The sequence below is a fragment of the Aulonocara sp. 'chitande type north' Nkhata Bay genome, linkage group LG12 (genome assembly GCF_057382095.1).
Source record: "Aulonocara sp. 'chitande type north' Nkhata Bay isolate Kocher_YH1m ecotype deep benthic linkage group LG12, A_spYH_male_GT1.1, whole genome shotgun sequence".
Lineage (NCBI taxonomy): Eukaryota > Metazoa > Chordata > Actinopteri > Cichliformes > Cichlidae > Aulonocara > Aulonocara sp. 'chitande type north' Nkhata Bay.
In genome coordinates this window covers 19,357,583-19,382,255 of record NC_141355.1, presented here as the reverse complement: position 1 = coordinate 19,382,255, position 24,673 = coordinate 19,357,583, and the positions used below count along the sequence as shown (strand labels likewise).

Below are 24,673 nucleotides of genomic sequence, written 5' to 3'. Positions count from 1 at the left end.
CAGAAGAAAAATGACACCACACTTGTTTAACAACAGTACCCTGGAGCATTTTACAACCTTACAGTCAATAAAAAAGACGAGAAGAAGATAAGACATTACAGTCTGTCCTTTCCTTCAGTGGTTATGCTATGTTAATATTAACTCTGCAGCTCACCAAGATTCAGGGCAAACATCATCTAATTAAGTGAAAACGACATGATCTCCTGTGGACATATTGCCATGATGTCATCAGTTACGGGAGAAAGGAGCTGCTCTGTATATGATTTATTCGTGTTATTTTAGTGAGTTAGTGTTTGTTAGAGATTTGTGGTTCCGTAACTGGTTGCAGTTCAGAATCCGCTTGTTAAGTGATGACGGGCCAACCCTGCTTCCAGGTCCAAGCTCCTGCTGTGTTCATTAAGGCTGTTGTCTTAACTTGTAATCTTAACTAAATTCTTTATATATTTTTTTATTTAATATAAACAATCCCCTCAAAATAATCTGTGATCATCGTAGGCCTCTCTGCCTTTTTATTAGCACTAATCATGTGCATCATGCCTTTAAGCTCAGCTTTAAAACCTTACATACAGCCTATGGACTTACGGTTTGTCAGACACCACATATTTGAATGCTTCAGATAAGAATCTCTCTGAAGCTAACTAAGATTTCAAAAGGACATGAAGCTTAGGATCAAGAATTTTTCATGGTGAGTAATCCAAACCATGCAGGAGAATATGCGTGACTAACCTTGAGCTGTGAATGGATCATCTCCAGTATTCTCTGGTTGTTTGGTCAATTTTCAGCATCGTTTCCTGCCTTTTGATTGCATTTGTCATGTCTTCCACCCTCACATGAACTTTTTTAGAAGGGAAAGTTGATATCAGGGTGTTTATTGTTACCCTAACCATAAATCTGTAGCTAGCCATCAAGTAGCACACCATTATATGCCAGTTAACCAAATTCCAATAATCTTACAAACACTGCCGCTGTTTGGTTTCTGTTTTAATTTATGTCTGAAGTGAGAGCAGAGCTGCACATTTTAGCTAGTTGACTTCTAAAGCTAGTTGACTTCCCGCTAACTTCTAACTCTGTTAAACTTTGTAATTCTTGTTTTGTTTTGTTTTTTCCATTGGTGCCTGGATGCTAAACTTTAGTGTAACACCTGGAAGGGCACCCACACAGATCAATTTAATTGAGATGAAACAATTTGGGCTGTTTTTAACTCTCAGCGATGCCACAGTATTTGAGTTCAGGAACCGAAGAAAAGTTTGACCTGCTAATAATGTCAGCAGATAGCAGTAAACGTACCCGTACACTGCAGTGATTTTCAGGTTTTTAACCTGTGTCACAATTTCCCATTCATATCTAGTAAATGGGTTTGGGACTGCTGTCGAAACAGACTTAATGGATTGTCTTCAAACGCACAGACTGTCAGCACTGATGTTTCATTGTGTCGGTATGAGCTTACCTTTGCACATATGCATGTGATGAAGCAGTTTATCGTCAGCTGTGTTTACACCAGAGCTGGATGGTGTATCATAGGAACAATGATGGAAGTAATTGATACAGATAATTCAACTGTCAAATAAATGAGAGTTGAACTCTTTTTGATTGTCTTTACTGCCCAGGGGTTTACCTGTACTTAAAGCTAACCGCGGCACCTTCTTTATTGTTATGTTTTCTATTAACAGGATAATCGCCATGTGTGGGGACTATTACATTGGTGGGCGGCGGTTCTCGTCCTTATCAGACCTGATTGGTTACTACAGCTATGTGTCTTGCCTTCTAAAAGGAGAGAAACTGCTATCACCAGTGGCCCCTCCAGAGGTGAGTGACTCCATGGCTGAAGGTATACAGTGTAATTCAAAGTACTGCGTTTAAGATAAATGTAAAGTCTTGTAGTGTTCCTCTGTAATTTTATTTGACCCCCGATTTGTTTTGTCACACCGTCCCCAATGTTTCTCAACTCAAAGTAGGCCAAGGTTGTGCTATATTAAAAATGAACTCCTCGTCAGTTTTAAAAAACTTAACATAACGTGAGAAGTTTCTCGTGTGTTTTGTTTTTTTTTTGTTTGTTTTTTTGTGCTGATATAAATGAACTATGACTTTCAGATGGCATATCATTAATGATTTCCTTTTAAAAACTGAAATTGTGATGGTTGGATAGCTGTGTTTAATGTAGCGAATAAAATGTGTGACTGGCAGCTTGTTGAATTAACGGTCTCCTATGCTGTTTTGGAAATAAGTAGAAACGAACTTTCCCCAGGGCTCTATCAAAACTTCAGACCCTTTTTATATATACTTAACAGTGTGCAAAATGGGACAAGAGTAAAGTGTGCATAATGAAACCTAATCTCCTGAAATGTCCCTTAAGAGTTCTGATCTGATAAAACGTGTGAGGGTTGAAAGATGAGTGGAAATATGCACCTTTTGAGATAACTCGAAGTCAGCCTTCACTTCTTTATTATTTCTTTCTTCCTTTTTTTTTTTACGCCACTTGTTCATTGCAAGAGGAAGTATTTTACGGTCTTCCTTTTCCTTTTTTTCTTTTGCCTTCTGGCAGATTTCAGAACTGTTTAAGGCAAAGCCTGGGCTAATGTTAATTATGCTTTTTAAGGTAGTGGGATTTACCCCAGGGAGCTGTAGTAGAATACTTGATTTTCAAAAATAATTGGAGGATTTTACATGAATATAATTCTGAAAGGTCAGGGCTAAGAATGAGGCTTTTATTCTTTTTTTTATTCCTGTTTCCACAGCCTGTAGAAGACAGGAGGCGAGTCAGGGCCATACTTCCATACACCAAAGTGCCAGATACTGATGAGATCAGGTAAGTGTCATGTGTGCACAAAATCTGCTTTTCTTGTCTTGTAGGGCAAAATCCTCGTGTCCCAACCATCACTTTCCTAAAAGTATTTTTTTGAATGTGAACCATAATCTTTTAGTTGCACACGAGCCACAGTGACATCCTAGACCTAAAAAATACCTATTCTTAGCACAAAGAACAGCCTAGTCTTCCTTTCATTTTTGTGGCATGACACAGCAGGCTGGAAAGCACATTATCTGACTTGTGACTGAAAAATGGTCTTGTCCCTGTCATTAAGCTGCAGTAGGCACACTTACTGATGATCCCAGCTATTCCCAATTTCCTAAATCTGATAAACAACTGTCTGAAGTCAACCTCAACGCTGAGCCTGCCAGTGAGCCACAGGCTTAACTGAGCACACATGCAACATTTACTTCAGCTTAGGGGTAGGCGACATGGTTCAAAATTTTATCATGACAATTCAAGAATAATTCCAGTGTCGAATTTATAAAATAGTTAACAAAATATTATTGATGCATGCGGGCAGCAGTTTAAAAAGTAGGTATATGGAGGGCATTTTTTTGCAACAAGTTACTGTTGCTGATCACACACTTCCTAATTTTAAGTGTGACATGAGGCGCCACCAGCCGCAGCATTCTAGTCTAACAGTAGTGACACAGCAAAAGTCAGATTTAAGCACAAAAGTAGCCTACTAAACATTTTAGTTTAACATTACCTAAAGTACCTTAACCTGGTAAGACCTGAACTCTTTCATGGCATGCTTTTTTTATTTCTCTTTGCTATTTGGGCTGACTGGGACCTGATGAATGTAAAAACAAAGAATTACCTGATTTTTTTTTTTTTTGTTTCTGAGGAAAAAGAGGTCCACATAAGAGGACGTTTGTTTTAAATTTCGATGGAACAATGGCAGTGTTCTTATAAGTGGATATCAGGCCCTTGCAGAACAAAATTTAGTGTTTTGGTCTAGACAACCCAAAATGTGATGTCCACATATGTGGATGCCAGTTCCTAGGAGGTTAACTTTAACTCTTCAGGAGCCTGTGCAATATTGTCACATAATAAAACTGAAAGTAATTTTCCACCTGGTATGTTGTATCAAAATCTTAGCTTTTCCACCTTCCACTATTCTTTCTCTCATATGAAGCGGAACTAGCGAATGCTCCGATGATGCTCGGTGGAGTCTAAATCGTCATTGGAGCCTGATACAAGGCTCTTGCTTCAGACATGCCCGGGCTTGTCTCGTTGGGTGTACAGTGAATACATGACGTTGCTATAGCAATATTGAGATATGACATTTTTATATTGTGTAAAAAAAATTATGCTGGTATTATCACGAATGAAATGATATGGCACAGCGCTACTTCAGATTTTAGTAACGCTTTATTTCCACACTAAATTATTATTGTCTGTATATGTGTTCACTTTACTGATCCCAAGTTCACATTAAATCACAGTTGAGATGATAGTCCCCTTACAGAGCGACAATGCGATGCAGATAGTGTTGGATAAAGTCTTTCTTAGTTACCTTATTTTGACTTGATCTATTTGCAGCTTCCTTAAAGGGGACATGTTTATTGTTCACAATGAACTGGAAGATGGCTGGATGTGGGTGAGCAATGTTCGTACAGAGGAGCAGGGACTCATTGTGGAGGATTTGGTGGAGGAGGTGGTAAGTACGGCCTGACATTGAGAAGCTCATATCACCTTATTTTTCAAAAGATCTTTATCAAACAATAAAAGTCAATTCGGTGGGAAAAAGAACAAACAAAATTAATAGTGGCATCTGCACAGTAGTGTGCATTAAAAACAAGCACTGCACTAGCACTGTGAGGTGACTGCAATATAGGACACTAAAGTAGGCAAAAGCATAGCACCCACAGTTGGGATGGGATATATGAATACACAAAATAATTGCATGACATTGTAAAAACTACAGACATTTCTGTTTGTGATCATTTTCAGGGCCGTGAGGAGGATCCACATGAGGGAAAAGTGTAAGCTCCATGGCACTGAACTGACTTACTTAGTGTCTGACATCTGTTCTCTTCCATAAAAATCTGTCCTCTCTGTTACAATAATTTATCACACATAATTGTATTACTGTAGTTTATTATTGCAGAAAATGCATCCATACGCGGAGCCTAGTTTGCTTTGTCTTTTAGACATGTGATCACTACTGAGCATTCGGTTAATTGCGTTAATTCAGTCTGTTTTCCTTCTGTTGCTCTCCTACAGCTGGTATCACGGAAAGATCACCAAGCAAGAGGCCTACAACCTTCTGATGACAGGTACACTTTCACTCAGCACTGCAGACTTTACAGTTTCTTTTTGTCCCAAATATGTTGTGAACATTATCTAAACGTCTCTTTTTCCTTCACTTCTTTTGCTCCTTTTAATTTCATAGTTGGTCAAGTGTGCGGTTTTCTAGTCCGGCCTTCAGACAACACACCTGGCGACTATTCCCTCTTTTTTCGCACCAATGAAAACATCCAAAGGTTTAAAATCTCCCCCACACCTAACAATCAATACGTGATGGGGGGGAGGTACTATAACAGGTATGTCTGCCAGTGTGGCTGCCTTCAGTGTGGCGATGCAACACAGTTATATAAAGAAAGTTGAAGTATAACTGTAGCATTTCTGCAATGCAACATCAGCACATATTGAGGATGCCGATGTAGTTGCTGATGAGCTGAGTGTCTTTTCTCTCTGGCAGTGTTGATGACATCATCGACCATTACAAGAAAGAACAGATTGTTGAGGGTTACAACTTAAAAGAAGCTGTTTCAGTTCAGGTAAGCAGTTATATGCTAACGTCATATAGTGAACCTCACTGTATTTTTGACTTAGCAAAATGACATTCGACAGTGTGTTTTGTTTTGTTTTTTTTGTGTGTGTGAGTCTCTGAAGATATTAGGGCTTAGCATTTGTGCCACCTTGGAAAGGCAGTGTACAAATTTTTTTCTGAGATGTCATTTTGTTGATATTTGAGGTGAAGTTTTAGAGCTTAAATGAATGCAAGGTGGAGGACTTAACCTTAAATATGTTAAAGTACTACATTTTAATATGATTGGACTCTCAGTGAACAGTAAATGTCAATTTTTAATAAAAATCATCCACACTTCTCTTAATCAATAGACATAACAGACGGAGAAAAGCGATGTAAGCTGGTCGTTTGAATGATGTCATTTTACCTCTGTCCTTACACGGTGTTTGTTTTTGTATTTACTGTAGCACCAGGAACAGGTTCTGACTGACGTAGTGGATGGGAGAGAAATTTATAACACTATCAGACGGAAAACAAAAGATGCTTTTTACAAAAACATTGTCAAAAAAGGCTACCTCCTGATCAATAAAGGTTTGTGTAACGTTGGCTCGTTTTGTCTGGGCTTTTATCTTCTTGTAACATCGTGAGTAACTATTATCTCATTGAGAGTCTAAACTTTGATTTCTCCCACAGGCAAAGGCAAACGGTGGAAGAACCTTTACTTTATCCTGGAGGGTAATGACGCACAGCTCATCTATTTTGAAAACGAGAAAAGAGCCACGAAACCCAAAGGGCTGATCGACTTAAGCGTGTGCTCCGTCTACGGCGTGCACGACAGTCTGTTTGGCAGGTCGGGCTTTGAAATCTAATCAGTGGTTTCATTTTTTACACTTTAAAATCTGAATGCTTAATGATAGCAGTTGTATAGACATTGTATAGATGGAAATTATTTTTAATCGTTAAAGCATTTTGTCTTCTGCTTTACTTTTTCAGGCCAAACTGTTTCCAGATTGTTGTCCAGCACTTTAGCGAGGAACAGTACATATTCTACTTTGCAGGAGAGGCTACAGAGCAGGCACAGGTAAACAGAGAGTCAGCACTTTACTGTCACAGAAAATGGTCAAACAAGGCAGAAACGCATACACATTCTTAGAAATATTTTTATACACATACATTTATTTTTCTGAGAGCTGAGGGTGCTTCTCTAAAAGAACAAGGATTTCAACATCGTTATCTACTTTCGTAGAACTCAACCGACTGGTATTCTTTCCATTTGTCTTCTGCTAGATCAGAGTGCAAATTTATTCCATTATTTATTTTATCTTTCATGTATCATTGTCTAAAGTGGAAGTTAGAATGCTGGGAAGAGAAAAGTAGGAAGGAAGGAAAGAGCTTACGAACATACTGCATCATTTATCAAACCCCTTGAATTAGAGGTGAAACACCACTTTAATCACGCCTCAGTTCTTTGATTTAAAATCTTTCTGAAATGTCATAAAAATGCTCGAAAATGAAAGACTTATTGCTGTAGCTTCAGTTTGACCTGATGGTGGCAGTGTTGTTTCACTGTAGAATTACACATTTACACTGTAGCACCGGTGGAACAGGTTTACTTTAGGACAGCAGTTTTCTCTTGTTTTATATTGTAATATATTCATTATAGTATATTTTGTCTTAGATAAGTTTGGGGCCACAAAACATTTTCAGTTTCCAGATGCAAGTGGCCACCAGTTAGAAATTTCACAATAAGACTTTCATTTTATTCCTTTTTGTGGAATAAATGAGTACACACAGTGTAAATACAGTATTTTTTTTTTTAATGTTTTGGCCATTTTCTTCTTTCCTTTTTTCTGCAGGATTGGATGAAATGCCTTCAAACCTTCTGTAATAACCTAAGGAAAACCACTCAGCCCACCTCCAACAAGAGGCTTAGACAGGTTTGTATAGCAGCACCCAGTGTGTGGTCATGATGGCAAAGCAACACAGCAGAAGATTAAATCCAGTGAATAAAGAGGCAGCTCTCATTCAGGTGTATGTGCAAGAGAGGGCTGCAATTGTGACATCAACATTTTAAAGTTTAAAATCTATCAAAACGTAATAATATTGTGAAAGATTAAACACTGATTATTAAAATGGCTTGTATATTAATTCTTCTGTGATGAGGCAGTTGTTCTAATTTTTCTGATTAAAGATTAATTCAGTAGTTTGACGAGGTTCTCCTCAAATGTCATGGCATATCAGGACATCTAATTATTGCAACCCATCAGTGCATATGTTTTAATCTTTATTGCCGTCTTTCAGGTGAGCAGCCTGGTGCTGTACGTGGAGGAGGCGCACAAGTTGCCAGCGAAGTATTTCACCAACCCCTACTGTAACATCTACCTGAACAGTGTCCAGGTTGCTAAGACGCACCCGCGGGAGGGGCAGAACCCCGTCTTCACTGAGGAATTCATCTTTGAGTAAGTTTGTTGTACTTGTTTATTTCTCTCCTTTGGCTTTTGCTGTTATGTTTCTCCCTTCATGTTTTATCCTTCTAATGTTTCCAGCTATTTTTATTGCTTAAAATCACTTCATAGCATACTAGCATCATGCTATATAGCCAGTGTAGTGCCAATGTTTACCACTGTTTGAGAGAGCACAGATAAGACTGAGGTGTCGAAAGTCTGCAAAGTGAATCTGCCCCAGGACCATGTAGGAGTGGCATAGTTAACAGGAAAGTACGGTGATTCACATATTCTGCCTAAGGAAACCCATGTCTTTATGGCCGTACACATTAACATTGTCACTGAATAAACAAGCTGCACCGATGGCATTGAACATCGTTTTTTTGTTGTTGTTTTTTTTACACTTTTGTAATTTGGATATTAGCTCATGCGACTGACATCCCTCTCACTCGCAGAGTACATGTCATGCTTCAGTTCATCTCATTGTTGCTTAAGCAGCTTCCAGCCTGATTTAGCAACTTTTCATGTCACTATAGCGACAAAGAGTCTTGCACTGTGGCCAGTGCTGTTGTTTGAGCAGGGTTCTTGCTCTCCTGCCAAAGATGCACATCTTTTTGTGTCTGCTCTGTTCAGTGAGTGGCAGAGAGGAGCTGAACCCTTGAGTCAGCGGTGTACATACATGCAATGTTTTTCATCTGGTTTGTTAATGCAGGCAGAGGCCTTACACTCTGGAAAACACACACACACACTTTTTTGTTTGAATTATTTGACATGTAAATGTAGCTGAAATTACAACTCAGCTTTTGTCCTTAAGTTGATGTTTGGTGGACCCTTTAATAAAATGCTTTTTCTTGTTTCTCACTGGCTGCACATGCAATGAACTAGAAAAGTGTAACATGCAAAAAATACACATCTAACATCTGTGATGTTTATCTGAATAGATACTTGAAGACATATATCTCTCATCTGTATGGCACTGTAGCTGCTATTATTGCTCTTTTGATTCTTCTGAGCTCTCAGTCTGCAGTAATATAAATGACCTGGCATTTATATAAATACAAGAGCACGCAAAGGAGGAACACAGCCTGAAACCAAGTGAACGATTTGTTCACAGACTACAATTTCTTTCTCATTTTTTTTTTTTTTTAGTATTATATTCCATGTAAATGTAGTCATTGTTTTACAATTGGAGCTGAAATGCTGTGCATGTGATGTTAGTGAAGTTGAAGTGTTTGCTACATAGCAAAACATTAATGTGGCAACATAACAAGATACACAAACAGATTAAAGCATATTCCCATTTATATGTACATATGTTAACAGATAATTTTGAAAACGATGCACTTGAATACCGGTACTGTACATTTGAAATGAGCAGTGTGTGTGGTTCCTGGTTTAGAGAATGATGTGTTTATCTCTGTTGTTTCAGTGACTTGTCCAGTGAAATTAACAGATTTGAAATCAGCTTGAGTAACAAAACGAAAAAGAGTAAAGAAAATGACATCTGTAAGTAACAGCTTCAAGTTTTAAAACAGATTCAAATCTGCATTTACTTTATTTCCGTTATCTACCCTTTTCTCTCCGTGTTCATCGATGCCTCAATGTCTCTTCCCTTCTCAGTGTTCATGCGCTGCCAGCTAAACCGGCTGCAAAAAGGCCAGATGATTGACGAGTGGTTCCCTCTCAGCTCCTACGTTCCTCTGAAGGGCATTGAGCCGGGCTCCTTACGTGTACGTGCCCGCTACTCCGTGGAGAAGATCATGCCCGAAGAGGAGTACAACGAATTCAAGGAGGTCTGAACCACTGAAAAGTGGCTTTGATTGCAACGTCTATTAACGGTCTACTCGGTTGTTGACTTTATGTCCTTGTTGTGCATCCTTTGCAGATAATCTTGCAGAAGGAGTTTTATGTCGTCTATGCTTTGGCACATGTGTGTGGTCAGGACCGCTCCTTACTGGCAAGTCTCCTCCTGCGGATCTTCAGGCACGAGAAGACTGAAGCCCCGCTACTCAGGACACTCAATGACAGAGAGATTAGCATGGAGGGTAGGAGTCACTGCTATTGTAATCCAAAGATAGGAAGGCTTAGGCATCTAAATAGATTGGTTTTAAAGAATTATGAAAGAATCATTTCATTGAAAGCTATAAGTGACAATCATGTTGCTTGGTAACCGGGAAGTTGTCGTGTCCACGCATTTTAAAAACCCTTCTCTGCTTATGCATTGCTACCAGATGAGGCCACAACATTGTTCAGAGCGACTACACTGGCCAGCACACTGATGGAGCAGTACATGAAGGCCACAGCAACACCCTTCGTCCACCACGCGCTCAAAGACACCATCCTCAAAATCATGGAGAGCAAACAGTCCTGCGAGGTAAACGCCTGCTAAAAATGTTGCATTAAGTGTTGATACCGTACAATAAGGTGAAATATTTATCTTGTTGAATTTATTTGTCTATTTCCCCGCCAAATCTCGGCCTAAATCTACCTTTTTTAAAAATTGTTTTTAAGTTGAACCCTTCAAAACTGGAAAAGAATGAAGATGTGAATATGAATCTGGGGCATCTCCTCAACATACTGTCTGAGCTGGTGGAGAAGATCTTCATGGCTGCTGAGATCCTTCCACCGTAAGCTCATTTACCCTCACACAGCAGAAAATCAAACCACAAGTCCAAGGAACCCAAAAAATCAATTCAGGTGTCTCTATAATTACTTTTTCAGTACTTTGAGGTACATCTACGGCTGTCTGCAGAAGTCTGTGCAACAGAAGTGGCCCACCAACACCACCATGCGAACGAGAGTTGTAAGGTAGACAAACTGCCAAAAAACACCGATTTTCTTTGAGAGTATGAATGTTTGTTTATTATGTTTCAATATCTTATTATGCTTATCGATTCCTTTTCTAGTGGCTTTGTCTTTCTAAGACTGATCTGCCCCGCCATCCTCAATCCCAGAATGTTCAACATCATTTCTGGTGAGCATCTGCTGAAAAGCGCACACGCCATATCATCTTTGCTCACTCTGTGACTTGCCACTGTGCATTTGACACTACTGTTCCCTTTTGCAGATCCTCCATCTTCAACAGCAGGCAGGACCCTCACACTGGTGGCGAAGTCTGTCCAGAATCTGGCTAACCTGGTTGAATTTGGTGCTAAGGTATGAATTCTTTCATTCAGCTTTTATAGGAAGGCACGTGTCGAGATTTGTCTGGATTTGACAGTTGTCTCTGCTCACGAACAGGAACCCTACATGGAGGGTGTAAACCCTTTCATCAAAAACAACAAACACAGGATGATCATGTTTCTGGACGAGTTGGGGGTGAGTCACATTTGTTGCCGAAAGCTCAAAAGATTAGTGCATTTAAATGCTTTGTAGTTTTATAAAGTAAAAGTAAAGTACTATTAAGATATCTTAGCAATTCAGTGTGTAGTTAGATCTCTTTACATTGACAAAAGCGCTAAATTGAGTGGGCGGTATGTCATCGCTGCTTTTTTACTATTGGTCAAATTAAGAAAGTAGCTTAAATACTACATTGACCTTAGGGAAATTATAAAAGGATACCTTTTCATAAGCTTTGAAAAACTTTAAGAAACTCTTAACTGTGTTTCTAGAATGTGCCTGACCTCCCTGAAGCCACGGAGCACTTTAGGACGGACCTGTCCCGGGACCTGGCCGCGCTGCACGAGATCTGTGCCACACACTCAGACGAGCTCCGGACGCTGAGCAACGAGAGGGGCTCAGGACAGGTTAGAGACCGCTGCCACATTCTCGCACAGAGACATCAATTAATGTCGTCGCATTTCACGAGGCTCATTTATCTCCCCGTTTGATCTCCGCAGCATGTATTGAAAAAGATGCTGGCCATCACAGAGCTCCTCCAGCAGAAGCAGGCTCAGTATGCCATGTCCAACAGCAACAGGTAGTACTGCACTCTTCCTCTCCTCCCATCCTCCCCATCCTTGCGTCAAGTCTCCGAGTGCAGCCCGGTGGAGACATGGCATGCTCTACCCTCATCACCATGGCAACCCATCCACCATTCTCCATCATATCTTCCTCTGATAGTCCCGCCCATCCCACCCACCTGCCATCTTGTCTCGTTCACCACAAGAGAGCTATGCAACAACAGCAGCTGAGTACAACAGGCGACGGCGTACTTTAAAAAATAAATAAAAAAACAAACAAAGAACTTGCACCAGTAACTGACAGCTGTATGCACAATGCAAATATTTGTTCCCCTCCTCCATTAACTGTGATTTGGGTACATTTATTCCTTTCATCACTGAGGCCAAATGCTGAGAGGGGCTTTTTGTACCCAGTATGTGTTTTCAATAGCACAGGTTGCCAAAGTGCCCCCGCACCCCTCCTACTCAATATGAGGAAACTGGCAAGGAGATGCTAGTTTTCCTCAGACCCCTTTACTGGAAACTGGATTACAAGAGATGATGCTTTTTTGTAATTAGTGACTTATTTGAAGGTGGTGACAATATCTGCAAAGTACTGAAACAAGCATCTCTGTATGTCTGTGGTTTGTTTTTGTTTTTCTTTTCTAGATTGGAACAAAGTCTTTCGAAAAAAGAAAAGTATGGTTATTTTATATTAATAAATTCTCTTGCTGGAATCATGAGTATATACATGAGAAGAGCTGCATTTTTCCCAATAATTGTATCAGCTATTTTTTTGATTATCTGGTTGAGGCTTTTTTTTTTCTTTTTTTTGAAACTTCAAGACACATAATCAGAGAAACCAAGTAAAACAAAAGTGTTTACAGCAGTAAAAAGAAAAAAAATTGGGATAGTACAGACTGTATCAGACATGCATGCACTCATTAAACTGTTTTTGTAAAGTAGATTACGGAGTGGGTTTTTCTTTTGGTCTCCTGATTTGAAGGAGGAGAAATGTGTGCACATGGTGTCATGTGACAGAAATATGTAGAAAACTCTTTATTAAAAAAGCAGAAGAGAGAGCAAACAAACAGCTGACTGCAATTATGACACGAACACCTGCATTTATGTCACATCCCTTTACAGTAAAACACTGGAATTAATGTGTATATATAATAACTTTAAACTCTGCTCAGTTGCACAAGTCTAGATGAGGTCTTCATCAGTCCATTCCTGAAATAAAACAAAAGTCTAGATTTAGAAAGAATTGTTTAAAAAACAAACAACAACAGCAACAAACAAACGTTAAACTGAGAATAATGTTGGCCTGCCTCACCTCTTCTACCAACCGTGGTTCTTTTGCTACATGGCCATCTTCTTCATATCCTCTCTTTCGTTTGCTGCGATGGGGGAAAAAAAAAGAAAATTTAGCATGTAGGTGTAAAACTAGTTTTGCAAACACTTCTGCAAATCGCAAGTGTTGTTTTGCGAGAAATAACCGTCCCACATCTTTGCTGTTAACTGTAACTTGTCAACTCTGTCGTCAACTCATTTCGGTAGTGTGAGACCTCTAGTGTGTAGTGCCCCTCCATAATCACTCTTAGTTGCATTTTGTGTTTCTCTTCATTATTTTAGTTTCTATGACTTCATTTAGACTCTCTTCACGCCATGTTTGCAAGCCACACACGACTGGCGAGGCCATCTGTCTGGAACATTTTGATGCACAGCAAACAAAGTCCCTTTCACAAACGTGTTCGCTTTATCTTACAGGACAGAGTGCACCATCATGTCACTCGCTGCTGCCATCCAGGTAATGTGAGTTTTCATACGATTTTTCACCTGAGAATCAAAAGTGTGGCGGTCGGGCCGCACAGCCAGCCAAAGCGAGGCCTCATCATCCCGTGAGGTGTAGAACCGAAGACTGGAGCAAGTTTGTACTTTCCAAGCATGTGGCCTAGATTCCTGGCGGTATAAATGCAATACGGCTGTTCTCCATGGGAAACCCACTTGCTGCGTTTCTGAATGCTGTCCTTCCAAAGCCCTTCTCGAAATGCTTCAAACGATGACGCCGTGTTTAAAGATGGGCAAAAAGCCTCAAAGATTTCTGTGAAGATCTGAGAGACTTTACTGCAGACTTTTTTTTTTTTTTTTAAATCCTTGCTATTCCTGCCACTCCCTAAATATAAAATAAAAAAAATAAAAAAACCTGAGCAGTTACATTTGGTAACTGACATAGAACCAGACAAATAGGGGGTTTGGTAGGGAGGCTACCTGATGGGCCAACTTCTGTCTCGTGATGATACAGGAGAAAGGAAATCCAAAGCATTGAAGTAGCGTTTTTTTTCTGCCATCATCAGGGAATTCAAACATAGCACCTCTTGCCAAGACAACACGAGCCTTAACGCCCTTTCTACTCACTGTCCTCTCACCCACGTCGCCTGATTTTTACAATAAGCTCTTCCTTTAAACCATTGACGACTTCCAGTCTGTGTGTGAACTTTGACGCAGCAACGGGAGTCGCTTGTTACTTCTTTTTTTGGCTGTTTTTTTAAAATATGCTGCTTTGTTTATTGATGTTATATACTTAGGCTTGTATAGAGAAACTGTGTTTGTGTACGATTACAGCTGAAAGGTAGTCATAGGAGTTTGTAGGAGATACCTGTAACCCATTCTGTGCATGTGTAATCCTGACGGATCCTGTTATTGTGTGTGGGCCTACATATATGCTGCTCTAACGACTTTCACCGGAACTCCCCTTTATGCCTTTTTGGACGTTTTTAAAAAAAAAAAAAAAAAAAAAAGAATCTTTCACACGTTGCAGTCTCTCTCTGTCTCTCGCTTTTCCCTCCACCAACAGGTGGCGTTTCAGTACATAGATCCACCCGGAGAAGTCATGCCACGCACAGATTTACCAACTTCAACGTCATAACGGTTGGCCCCGTGTGCCTCGTCGTGATTCGAGCAGCTGCAAAAGTCTGAATCTGTGCCTGTCATAGCGCAAAAGTTTACCACAGTTTACTGTAGTTGCACTTAAGATACCACGGACCTCACCGAGTGTTAGCAGACATCTGGCGACAGATAAGTGACATAATGTCTCCTAACATCGCCCAGAACAACAAAAAAAACAAAACTCCTCATCAGCTATACCAATATCAGCTGTGCTACATGGTATAGATGATGTACTTTCTGTATTTCATACAGCTGATGATAATGATGTGTAATCCTTTTTATTTTTCTACCTGATTACTGAACCTTGAACCTTTTGCATCTTAGATACGACAACCTGGCTAAAATAAAACAATATATACCTGGACTTAGTCGCTTGTTTGTGTGTGCCAGAGTACTACGTGACAGTTTTACAGTGACATTAAGTGTTATTTTTCTTTCTACATACATATGTACACACTGATCAGCTTTATATATTCTGATTTTAATATCACAATGTTTAACTGTCGGAAAGTATCACAAAACAAAAACAACCAAGGGAGTTAATGTCGTCTCCTTACTTGCTTGAACTGGCAAATTCGGCATGAATCCTCTCCAGCCTCTGTTTGGAAATATTCACCACCTCTAGTTTAGGAGGCTCATATTTCTTCAGGAGGGTTTTCATTCCTGAAAAAACAAAGCAGCAAGTTTGAAAGCGCATTCTTTGCCAAGGCCCTGTTTTGTAGCTCTAAGGCACATGAGTTGGATTGGCATTTAAAATGTATTCAGTTCTTCCTTTACTTGTGCAATTCAGCATAATAGTTTCTGTATCGTGCAGTCAATCGGACAGAACCGCAAGAAAAAGCCTCTGGAGAAGCTAAAACAGCTCAATATCACCATCTTGTGGTGTCAACTTGAAGGTGCGGTTTACTCACGTCTCATGGAGTCGTACATCTTTGAGAGCGTCTCCTTCTCCTCTTTCAGTCCTAAGCACTGGGTCAGGTAACTGGGCATGAGAAATAATACATAGAAGGGATCGGTCTTGATTAACATACGACGGACAAACTTCTTCAGAGAAATTACATTTTACGGTTTTTTTTTGTTCCTGATTCAAATTTTGCTTTTGTAATGTATTTGCTGTACATATAAATTAACTAAGCCAGCCAATAATCACTCTGGACTTTATGATGAAATCTTAAATTCTAAACATTATCTAACATTTAAATTTTTTTTTCAACCATGAGGAAGATTCGATTCATAATTAGACATATTTTAAATCCGTGTTTGAAATTCAAACTGACCACTGTCACCTGGTTACTGATTTAAGAACTTTGTGTACTACCTCTCCATGTTAAGACCGGCTCTCGAGGCGCTGTTCAGAATAGCTGTCAGAGCGATCTGGGAGGGAGAAAAAAGTAGTCCTGCATCTGTCATAGCTGCCTGTGTCAGAAAGTCATCGGCAGTCTTCCTCAGTGACTCTGGGCTTTCCAGTGTAGGGTACCGGGTCTGGAAAAAGCGATATTTTCAAATGAAAACTTAAGTAAGCGAGATTAGGGCAGTAGTAGTTTCCGTCTTCGTGTTTATAGTGTGAAGCAGTCATAAGAGCACACCCACCTTGAGGTCGATGAGCAGACCTTCCATGGGTCTGTAGGGGTTGTGGACCACCAAATGAAAGTTGAGCTGCTGGATTAGCAGTAGCTCATACTCCAGGATCTGCTCCAGAACCCTTTCTTGTCCTGCTGGGGTCTCCTGTACAAGATTGCCCACAAACTGGGTGCAGGACACATTGAATTCATCTACTTTGCAGGCCAGGTATGTACACGTCAGCCTAAAACAAGTAACAGGTTGCTTAGAACAAGGCTGAAAAAACATTCTATAATTAACTCATTATTCAACACGACATGAAGGTTAAGTGGTTTAAGTGTTAGTTAAATAAATCATTTTTATACACAGCAAATCATTCAGTGACCCTCCCCCTATGCCCTATGGATGCTACACTTTTATCTTGGAAGGAAACATTCCCATTAGGAGGAAAGTGTATAGCAGGAAGTAGGAGATCACTGAGAACAACTCTGGTTAAGATCGAAGAGAAACCCCCCCCCCCACAAAAAAACAAAAACAATTTATTATGAGGTCAGGTAAAATTATGATGTCAAAGAAAAAAAAACGCTGTGTTTAGAGAATCTGTCTGCACTTAGTCTAGACGACTTGATAATGTGACTGTGGGTGACGATCACATGGGTCACCCCTGTTAACACTGAGCACAGATTACGAAACACCTGAGATGCTTTGCTGCCACATACTCTTACGCGTTTCTCATCCTGACATCTGCCCACATCATCTCTCTCCACTGAAGATCAACTTTGACTCTTGAATTGAGGCTTTCAACACACCTGACATCACATTAATTTACGATAAGAGACCACCAAACTGAGTTACACTACAACCGTCGCATCGCTTTGATCGTTTTAATAAAACAGTTCAAAGTTTGCCTGCGAGTTTAACAAACTGGGAATTTCTGAAACACACCAAGAGATGTATGCTTCTGTGTACAATCTACACTGTAAGGATGTCACCTCGTAGCCACAAACCCCTCTGAAACCCTACAGCATAACCTATGCAGTAACCTGATGTCCACCTCTCTGCAAAGCTACGCATCGTATTGAGTCAGCATGCAACTTTTGTAATTGGCCTGCTCAGCACCGTCGAGTCTTTTTTACTACTGTCGACTACTTTTTTTCACCTCAGTGTTTGAATTTATTAAAGTCAATATAAGGACTCACATATGTCAACAAATTCTTAGAGGGAAACTGCCAAACCTATCAGAAACTTTCCTCAACAGACACTTCCTTTAATGTGTCACCTCAGTGCTGTTCGTTTTCCTTTCACCGACCAGCAGTACTTACATGATAATCCTGGGGTGGTACTCCATGACGGAGTTGCTCAGGTAGAATCTCCTGAAGTACATGAGGGCTGTACCCTGCAAAACGAGAGAAAGGCACGTGGTTCACAGATGTCCTCGAGGTCACATGGCTCTGTTCAAAGAAACCGCATGCATACATACATACATACATACCACCACAGACTTTGGCATTGTGGGCTTAAAAGCATTGCAGAATTCCAGCAGCCTCCTCTCATAGTGCCGAAATAGGACGTCTTCCTCATGACGCTGCAAGAACATGGACTCACTCACCCCGGGCTTCTTCAAAGAGGAGGGAGTGAAGGTAACTGTCAAACAGACGTTCATGGACTACATCTTTGGTTCAAATATGCCTAATGACATTTTTAATCGCAGCTTACCTTCCCACTTTCTAGGGCCTTGTTGCGGAATTTCTGATTAGCCTTGCACCTCATATGCTCGAGTTCATCTTCACTTTTAAAAATCCAGTATTTCTTCTGGGAGCTGTTGTGAAACATGTCGCCTGTTGTGGAGAACACCGCAGCAAAACTGCCTGATAAAAAAAAAAAAAAAGAGTCAACGTTAGCCTGCCGTCCAAACTTTGATAAATCTGAAATAAAATAACTTACAGTTGTTGAGCGTATTTGAAGGTCAGTCCATCCACGACACCGATGCTGCGTGAAAATAATTTTCTACAAATGAGCGCGTTTAATGCCTCAAGACAGTTCAAAACTAACGTCTTAACAAGCGGACTGCGGCAATAACAAATCCCACGCGCGTCGCCATTGGATTACGTCGACCTCGTCGGTTATTGATGACGCACACATACACATATACGCACACAATCTAAGTCATATTTAGGGACGTTTTTGGCAGTTTTAGACGGGAATGCCACTTGAAACGCGCCGAATGGCTTCAATTTATGTCTAATTGGGGTAGTTTCGGTCCCCAGAGGCAACAGCGTCCCCAATGAACGGGTGTGTCAGCTGATATAGGTCCCCAATTTTGACAGAAGTAAACACACACACGAACTCACACACACACAAGCAAACATACTCCAGAAAAAAAAGAAAAAACAGGAGGTTGGAAAGAAAACGAATGAAGCGCCATGAAGACGTTTCACCTCCCACCCAAGAGATTTCTTCAGATGATATCCCACCTTTGCAGGGTCACGTGTGCTAGGCCGGTTAGAAATAGCTGCCACTTTTGACAGTCTGTAGCGTTGAAAGAGGTGTCTGACCTTATGTGTCCTCTTCACTTGGGTTAGCACACGCTAAATAACCCAGAATAAATAAGCATGTAAACCTTGAATAAAGGCCCGCATTAACAGCAGCTCCCTCCTCCTTCTTCTTTAAATGAGCCAGGACAACATAAAGTTCACACTGCTAAAGCTGGTTTGTGACTATATGTTAGTTAAAATCAAGGATTTTGATTATTTGTTAGTGGGGGGTGGGGAAAAAATGCGCAACAGAAACGAAATCACACGGTATGTTTAGACAGAGCCACTCAACCCCCCACCCGTGTTTCCGCACGCCCTCATTTGCATAAACATGAGTAATTTATGAATAATAAATGCCCTTGCATTCAGCGGGAGCCGTTAATTTGCATATCACCACAGCTACAGTTTTATTTCCTTAGTGCGGCGTTATCATGAAGCCCTTCGAGCCTGCATAAAACCAGGCTCAAAGAAATGACGCTTTAACAGGTATGTGCGCACTTGGGACTATTTTATATAATCTTAACCTTTTTCTCTACAGGCGCTTTCCGTGTGAACGCTCGCGTCTGAGCTCTGTCTGTGATAGGCTTGTGCACAAGGCTACGGCGGGCTTCTACACTAGCCACCGCTCGGTCTTGCCCTGTAAATTGCATAAACATGAAGTGCCGATGCATTATTGATGAGACCATTGCAACGTTTACTGTATGTGCGCATATGTGTGCGTGCGCGGGACTGACTGTGCATGCACGCTTGTGTTGTCAGCCTAACACCTCTCCCTCTGCTATTTCGCATAATTCTGCAGTGTGATGACTTATTTTTGTCTTTCTGTGTTGTGTTGGACTATCTTGAAGGTTTTTGTTTGTTTGTTGTTGTTTTGTTTTGTTTTTACATTTCTGCTGTTTAATTTGTCATTTATATATGTATGTGTAGGGTTTTTTTTTTCTGTTTTGAGACTTCATCACTTCATCCTGTGCCTTCACTATTTACAAAAGAAATGCTGGCTTGATGGTGAGGCAGCAAGTGAAATCTGCCTCCCCGTGAGTGTGTATGTTCATGTGATGGGTGATTTGAAGGGACACCACAGTTTTAGGTCAGGTGTGTGTGTGTGTGTGTCCCTGTGAGTAACGGTTGCTCCTATGCAATCTGACAGGCAGTGTTTTATGGGAAATCAAACTTGGGTGATTTTGTTGCATTGCCAGATCAACTGAATGATCTTTGAGCCTCCCTGATCGAGTTAGACTCATCCTCCCAGAGTCGAGCCCACACTCCTGCCTGTTATATTTCAGCCGCATATGAAAACCTTTTCAGGCGTGCTGAAATGATTGCTATTCACGGACACAAAGTCAGCTAAAATTCAGCCGCCGATGCCATGTGAACCATCACCTCGCCTGTACGCAGCTTTGTAAACTATTCATGGCGGTGATAATGCTGAGGAGGGAGGCGAGGAGAAGCTGGAGGAAGATAATCCCCACCCCGTGGCCCACCTTCCTCATCTCATCTATGAAGTTACTTTCTAGCATGAGAGGAAATAATCTGGATATAACCTTGACAATGATGCAGATGATTTACCAGAATGAGCCTGCCTAATCCATTTTTTTGCCCGCCCTTGCCCTGATATTCCTCGTGTTTGCTGCAGCTTTCATTCCATTTCAGCTTCACACGCCAACAATTAAATCCCGATTCTGACTCGTCGCATATTAATTTTCTACTCTCCATCCTGCAGCATCCAACGACACCCCCACCCCACCCCATCCAAATTGGTACCCAGGTTGCTATGGCAACCATAAGTGGCAGTGCTGATGTCAGAAACTCCTCCAAGGACAGTCATGCAGGCATTGGGTCAGGTGATATGCAACACTGCTGGGCATCCAGGAACAAAATGGCGGCCACCCCCCCCCCCCCCCCCCCCCACCCCCACCTCAGTTTTCTTTTCTTTTTCTTCTTTTTTTATTAACCACATGTGAGACTCTCTCTTTGAGCTTAAATAAAAGCGTGGAGTGCACCTGTGATCCTCCCCCCCCACCTCTCTTTTTTTGTTTTGAAATGTGTGATATGGATGATGTGGGATATTCTCTGTGTGATTGGTGTGAGGGAAAGGCATCACAGAGCTGAGCTGTCTGAGCCCCTCAGAGATCGGCTGCCTGTCTGAAGAATTTAGAAATCTGTCTGGCTATTTAAGCGCATTCACATCTGTGTGTCCCTTTGTGTTTGAATGTGTCCGTACACTGGTTTTCTCAGGTTGGCATTAAGCAGTCAAAGGTTCCCCCCCCCTCCCCTTCAGACACTCAGCGCTCCCCCACTGCCTCTTTCTCTTCTCTGTCTCTAATTGAGCTTTGTGTCTACCTCCATCTCCATTCAAATCCAGCCTCATTTGCATACTGCCGCTGCGTGCTGGACAGCTCCCCAGCTGTACTGTACAGAACTAAATGAGGAACACAGACCCACTTTGCGTGACGTGAATACTAAGCAGGCGCGATAGTCATTTTCCTGTTTCCTGAAAATACAGCTACCTGAGAGATCAGGGGTAAATAGGAAGGAGTGCGGTCGTATCAAATCAGTTGCATTCACAGTCAGACGGGCATTACCAGACTGGGAAGGGGATGCTGATATAAAGGCAGAATTAATTTTTTTTTCTTAAACGAAACAAGGCAAAACATCATATACTCTAATTTGACTTAAAAGTTGCCAGAGGTGTTGTGATGTAGGCTACGAAGGTTTCAAGCTGACATCATTTATATTTGTATTTAAATTTAAATCCTGGAAATTCTGCAGGAAAACAGGATTCACCCACTTTCTTTTCCTTTTTTTTTTTTTCCTTTTGCCAGTTACGTGACAATTTTGCCCCATTTTGGCAGGTTTAATTTGAACCCTACTGCCCTTTAGCTTTACTCTCACATCATTCCCTTTGAGGCCCGATTTTAAGGTCCCTTGCATTTTAGCAGAGGAAGTTGCTCAGCATTGAGGAATTTTTAGGGACGTTTTGCTTGAGTGCACAGAGACACGTAATTATGCTGTATTTTTGATGCACTCCAGTCACATTTAACAGAATGTTAAGCACGCTCTTAATGGGAAGCTTAAAACCCCCCCAAGGCCAATTTTCATTTTGAGCATACTGGTAGAGATTTGTGACATTTCAACTCATTTCAGTATTCAATCAAAGACATAGCTCTAGGGAGAGCACAACTAGCATGCTCTTTACGGTAAATCCAACTGTCCTTGGCTTTCCTATGCAGCCGCTTCCTCCATAGTCACACCTTTGAGAATTGGAGCAAATTAAATGACCCATTTTAGCTTTACCTTGAAGACAAATGCAAACAGTGTGAAAATGTTTCAGTTTTTTCTTTTCTTTGTTTCTTCAGTGAGTTTGAATATAAGGGCTTTATTTAGAAAACAAAATCACGTGTGCTCATTTTTAAGTGTCTGGCAGTGTTTAAATCAGCAGGGAATGAAAAACACATTGTGCTCCATCATTCTGAGCACCTTAGGCATTGAGGGGAATGTAGAGGAGGACAGACAGAGTGATGTTAAGGTACAGTCATTCTGGTGAAAATCCAATCCATACTGTACAATGCTCCAACAAGTCCACCAAATGACCCTTTATATCAATGTACAATGTCCTCACCTCTCCAAATAGCCGGGCTATTCGAGTGAAATGCTGTACAGGTAGAATGTTGTGTGACCAATCTCTGGGCACTGTTGCTGCTCTATTTGAACATAAAATAAAACAAATATCATATATATATATATATATATATATATATATATATATATATATATATATATATATATATATATATATAATAACAATCCAAACTATACCCTAATATTATATATATATATATATATATAATATTAGGGTATAGTTTGGATTGTTATTATTACTTAATGTTTGTTTGTTTTCTTTTATTTTTAAAAAAAATCTATTATCTCTCTTCCATAACTTCTTCAGTTTTTAGGGTAAAATAATTGCAAAGAAACTAAATGAATCCCCAGTGTCTCAAGTAATAGATCAGTATGTTTTGGTTATTACTTGTTGTTAAATTTAAGAAAAAAAAAGTATTTTTCGTTCATTCTAAATTTTCAACTTTAAAAAAATCAACACTTTTCCTCGATAGCCACATTTTTAATGGGTTCGTACCATCACAAAAGCGTTGTGCCCGTGTGTGTGTGCGCGCGTACATGAGGGCTGTACATCAGTGTGAATTAGCTTTTAGAGGGGGGTTATGCATCTTAATCTAATTAAGAACGAAGTGCCTGAATATAGATGAAGAATTATGAGCTTCAAATTGGGGGAGGGGGAGCTGCGTTTGATCAAGTCAAGTTGCCCAGCAACCAAAACCATTTATTTCAGACAAAAAAAAGAAAGAAGAAGAAGCCCTCTAAGCTTTTATAATCGGGTTGTCTGCATTAAAATGCAAAGGACGTTGGCAGACTGCACCTGAAGGATGGCAAAAATTAGTCAGGGTAAATTCTCAACTTACAGGTGAATTGCTGACCTTCTGCAGTAAGGGCCTGTCAAAATAAACCCTTAAACCCTGCAAATCAGCCCAAATAAGCTTTCAGATGCAGCTTGTAAAAAGGAAGTGAATAAAACCGAAGTGCATTTGCATACACTGTGTTTTTCTTCCCTCTGTTTTTAAACACAGTTGTTATTAATTAAACTCAGTGTTGAATTTTACACTCAGATTTACTTGTTTAAATGAATCACTTTAAAATTAAACTCCGTTTAATTACAGACTGATAAAAAAAAAACAAAAAAGCATGTTGTGTAAAAACTACATCTATTTTGCCACAATCATCATGAAAAAATATTTAAAATAGTTTTTTGATGTATTATTTTGTGAAATAATCATAATCTTTTTTATTTCTTAAAAATCCATATATTTGACAAACATTAACTTATAGAAGTACTCTCTTTGGCTCCTCTAATCGAGACACGAAAACTGGGCATTGAAGTGCTCCTGCTGTAATCTCTGGCACCCTCCCCTCTTTTGTTTTCCTAATTGCCACCACCCTTTTTTGTTAGAGGGCATTCTTATAAGTGCATCAATCTGAGCTGGAGAGGACTGAAGGCTTCCTGTGGACTTCCTGTGGACTTCGACAAAAAGCCCTGTCAGGTAGATCAGCCATTAGTCACCAGTCTACATTGTCTCTGACAAATCTGACGTTTAAAGTAGACGCGTAATTCCAAAGCACTCTCTGTGCAGAACAAATTGCAAACATTTTATTCCGGAAACATCATAAATGTTGGCTGGAACAGAAAACATATTGATGGAAAAATAATTATTTAGATCTTTACCCAGTTAAATTTGATTACAACAAACAAATAGTAATTGACATTATAGCATTTTTTTTAAGTTAAATGTAATTACTGCCATTTTTTAAAATTTAGTTCTGCTATGATTTAAAGAAGATTTTTTGGTATTTCATCTTGTGACATAAAGTCACCTTCATTTTTGATCCGGTCATGCAACAAGAGCAACAACAACAACAATAATAATGCTAATAATAATAATAATATTAATAATATTAATAATAAAAAATAAATAAATTGGAAAAAATATTTATAGATCCTCATTCTTGTCTTTTTAACTGTGTATCTGAACAGTACAGTAACTGTACTTATTCCTACGACTTCAGTGTAATGTGTAGTAAACAGTGCCACACAGCCCTGATTAAATAATGCCCTCTTGTGGTCTTTGTATGAGGACTACTGAGGGGAAGTAAAATTAGAAATTAAT

The 24,673-nt window shown here is 40.1% G+C and overlaps 2 protein-coding genes across 5 annotated transcripts in view; one reads left to right on the top strand and one right to left on the bottom strand.

The window, feature by feature from the left end:
- rasa1a (RAS p21 protein activator (GTPase activating protein) 1a) overlaps nucleotides 1-15,022 on the top strand; it is a 30,240-nt gene extending 15,218 nt beyond the window's left edge. For both annotated transcript variants that reach the window (XM_086314065.1, XM_086314066.1), the window contains exons 3-26: nucleotides 1,671-1,806; nucleotides 2,736-2,806; nucleotides 4,355-4,472; nucleotides 4,766-4,797; nucleotides 5,039-5,091; nucleotides 5,208-5,358; nucleotides 5,517-5,595; nucleotides 6,035-6,158; nucleotides 6,261-6,417; nucleotides 6,561-6,648; nucleotides 7,424-7,504; nucleotides 7,869-8,026; nucleotides 9,441-9,517; nucleotides 9,632-9,804; nucleotides 9,897-10,056; nucleotides 10,243-10,385; nucleotides 10,523-10,638; nucleotides 10,733-10,819; nucleotides 10,918-10,985; nucleotides 11,079-11,167; nucleotides 11,252-11,329; nucleotides 11,623-11,757; nucleotides 11,851-11,930; nucleotides 13,663-15,022. In XM_086314065.1, coding sequence (XP_086170191.1) covers nucleotides 1,671-1,806; nucleotides 2,736-2,806; nucleotides 4,355-4,472; nucleotides 4,766-4,797; nucleotides 5,039-5,091; nucleotides 5,208-5,358; nucleotides 5,517-5,595; nucleotides 6,035-6,158; nucleotides 6,261-6,417; nucleotides 6,561-6,648; nucleotides 7,424-7,504; nucleotides 7,869-8,026; nucleotides 9,441-9,517; nucleotides 9,632-9,804; nucleotides 9,897-10,056; nucleotides 10,243-10,385; nucleotides 10,523-10,638; nucleotides 10,733-10,819; nucleotides 10,918-10,985; nucleotides 11,079-11,167; nucleotides 11,252-11,329; nucleotides 11,623-11,757; nucleotides 11,851-11,930; nucleotides 13,663-13,711 — 2,503 coding nt within the window. In that variant the 3' untranslated portion in view covers nucleotides 13,712-15,022. The remainder of the gene's footprint in view (nucleotides 1-1,670; nucleotides 1,807-2,735; nucleotides 2,807-4,354; nucleotides 4,473-4,765; nucleotides 4,798-5,038; nucleotides 5,092-5,207; nucleotides 5,359-5,516; nucleotides 5,596-6,034; nucleotides 6,159-6,260; nucleotides 6,418-6,560; nucleotides 6,649-7,423; nucleotides 7,505-7,868; nucleotides 8,027-9,440; nucleotides 9,518-9,631; nucleotides 9,805-9,896; nucleotides 10,057-10,242; nucleotides 10,386-10,522; nucleotides 10,639-10,732; nucleotides 10,820-10,917; nucleotides 10,986-11,078; nucleotides 11,168-11,251; nucleotides 11,330-11,622; nucleotides 11,758-11,850; nucleotides 11,931-13,662) is intronic.
- Nucleotides 12,923-19,142, bottom strand: ccnh (cyclin H). 3 transcript variants are annotated; one of them, XM_086314075.1, is made up of 10 exons: nucleotides 18,346-19,127; nucleotides 18,118-18,269; nucleotides 17,894-18,016; nucleotides 17,724-17,797; nucleotides 16,432-16,645; nucleotides 16,160-16,323; nucleotides 15,753-15,823; nucleotides 15,399-15,504; nucleotides 13,229-13,292; nucleotides 12,923-13,125 (listed from the first exon to the last, which is right to left on the bottom strand). In XM_086314075.1, exons 2-10 carry the CDS (start codon nucleotides 18,232-18,234, stop codon nucleotides 13,099-13,101), a joined length of 960 nt encoding a protein of 319 aa, XP_086170201.1. In that variant the 5' UTR covers nucleotides 18,235-18,269; nucleotides 18,346-19,127; the 3' UTR covers nucleotides 12,923-13,098. The 3 variants fall into 3 exon arrangements, with proteins under 3 accessions (XP_086170201.1, XP_086170200.1, XP_086170199.1); XM_086314074.1 differs by having other exon boundaries at nucleotides 17,894-18,019; nucleotides 18,346-18,876; XM_086314073.1 differs by having other exon boundaries at nucleotides 12,923-13,292; nucleotides 18,346-19,142.
- Nucleotides 19,143-24,673: the final 5,531 nt, after the last annotated feature.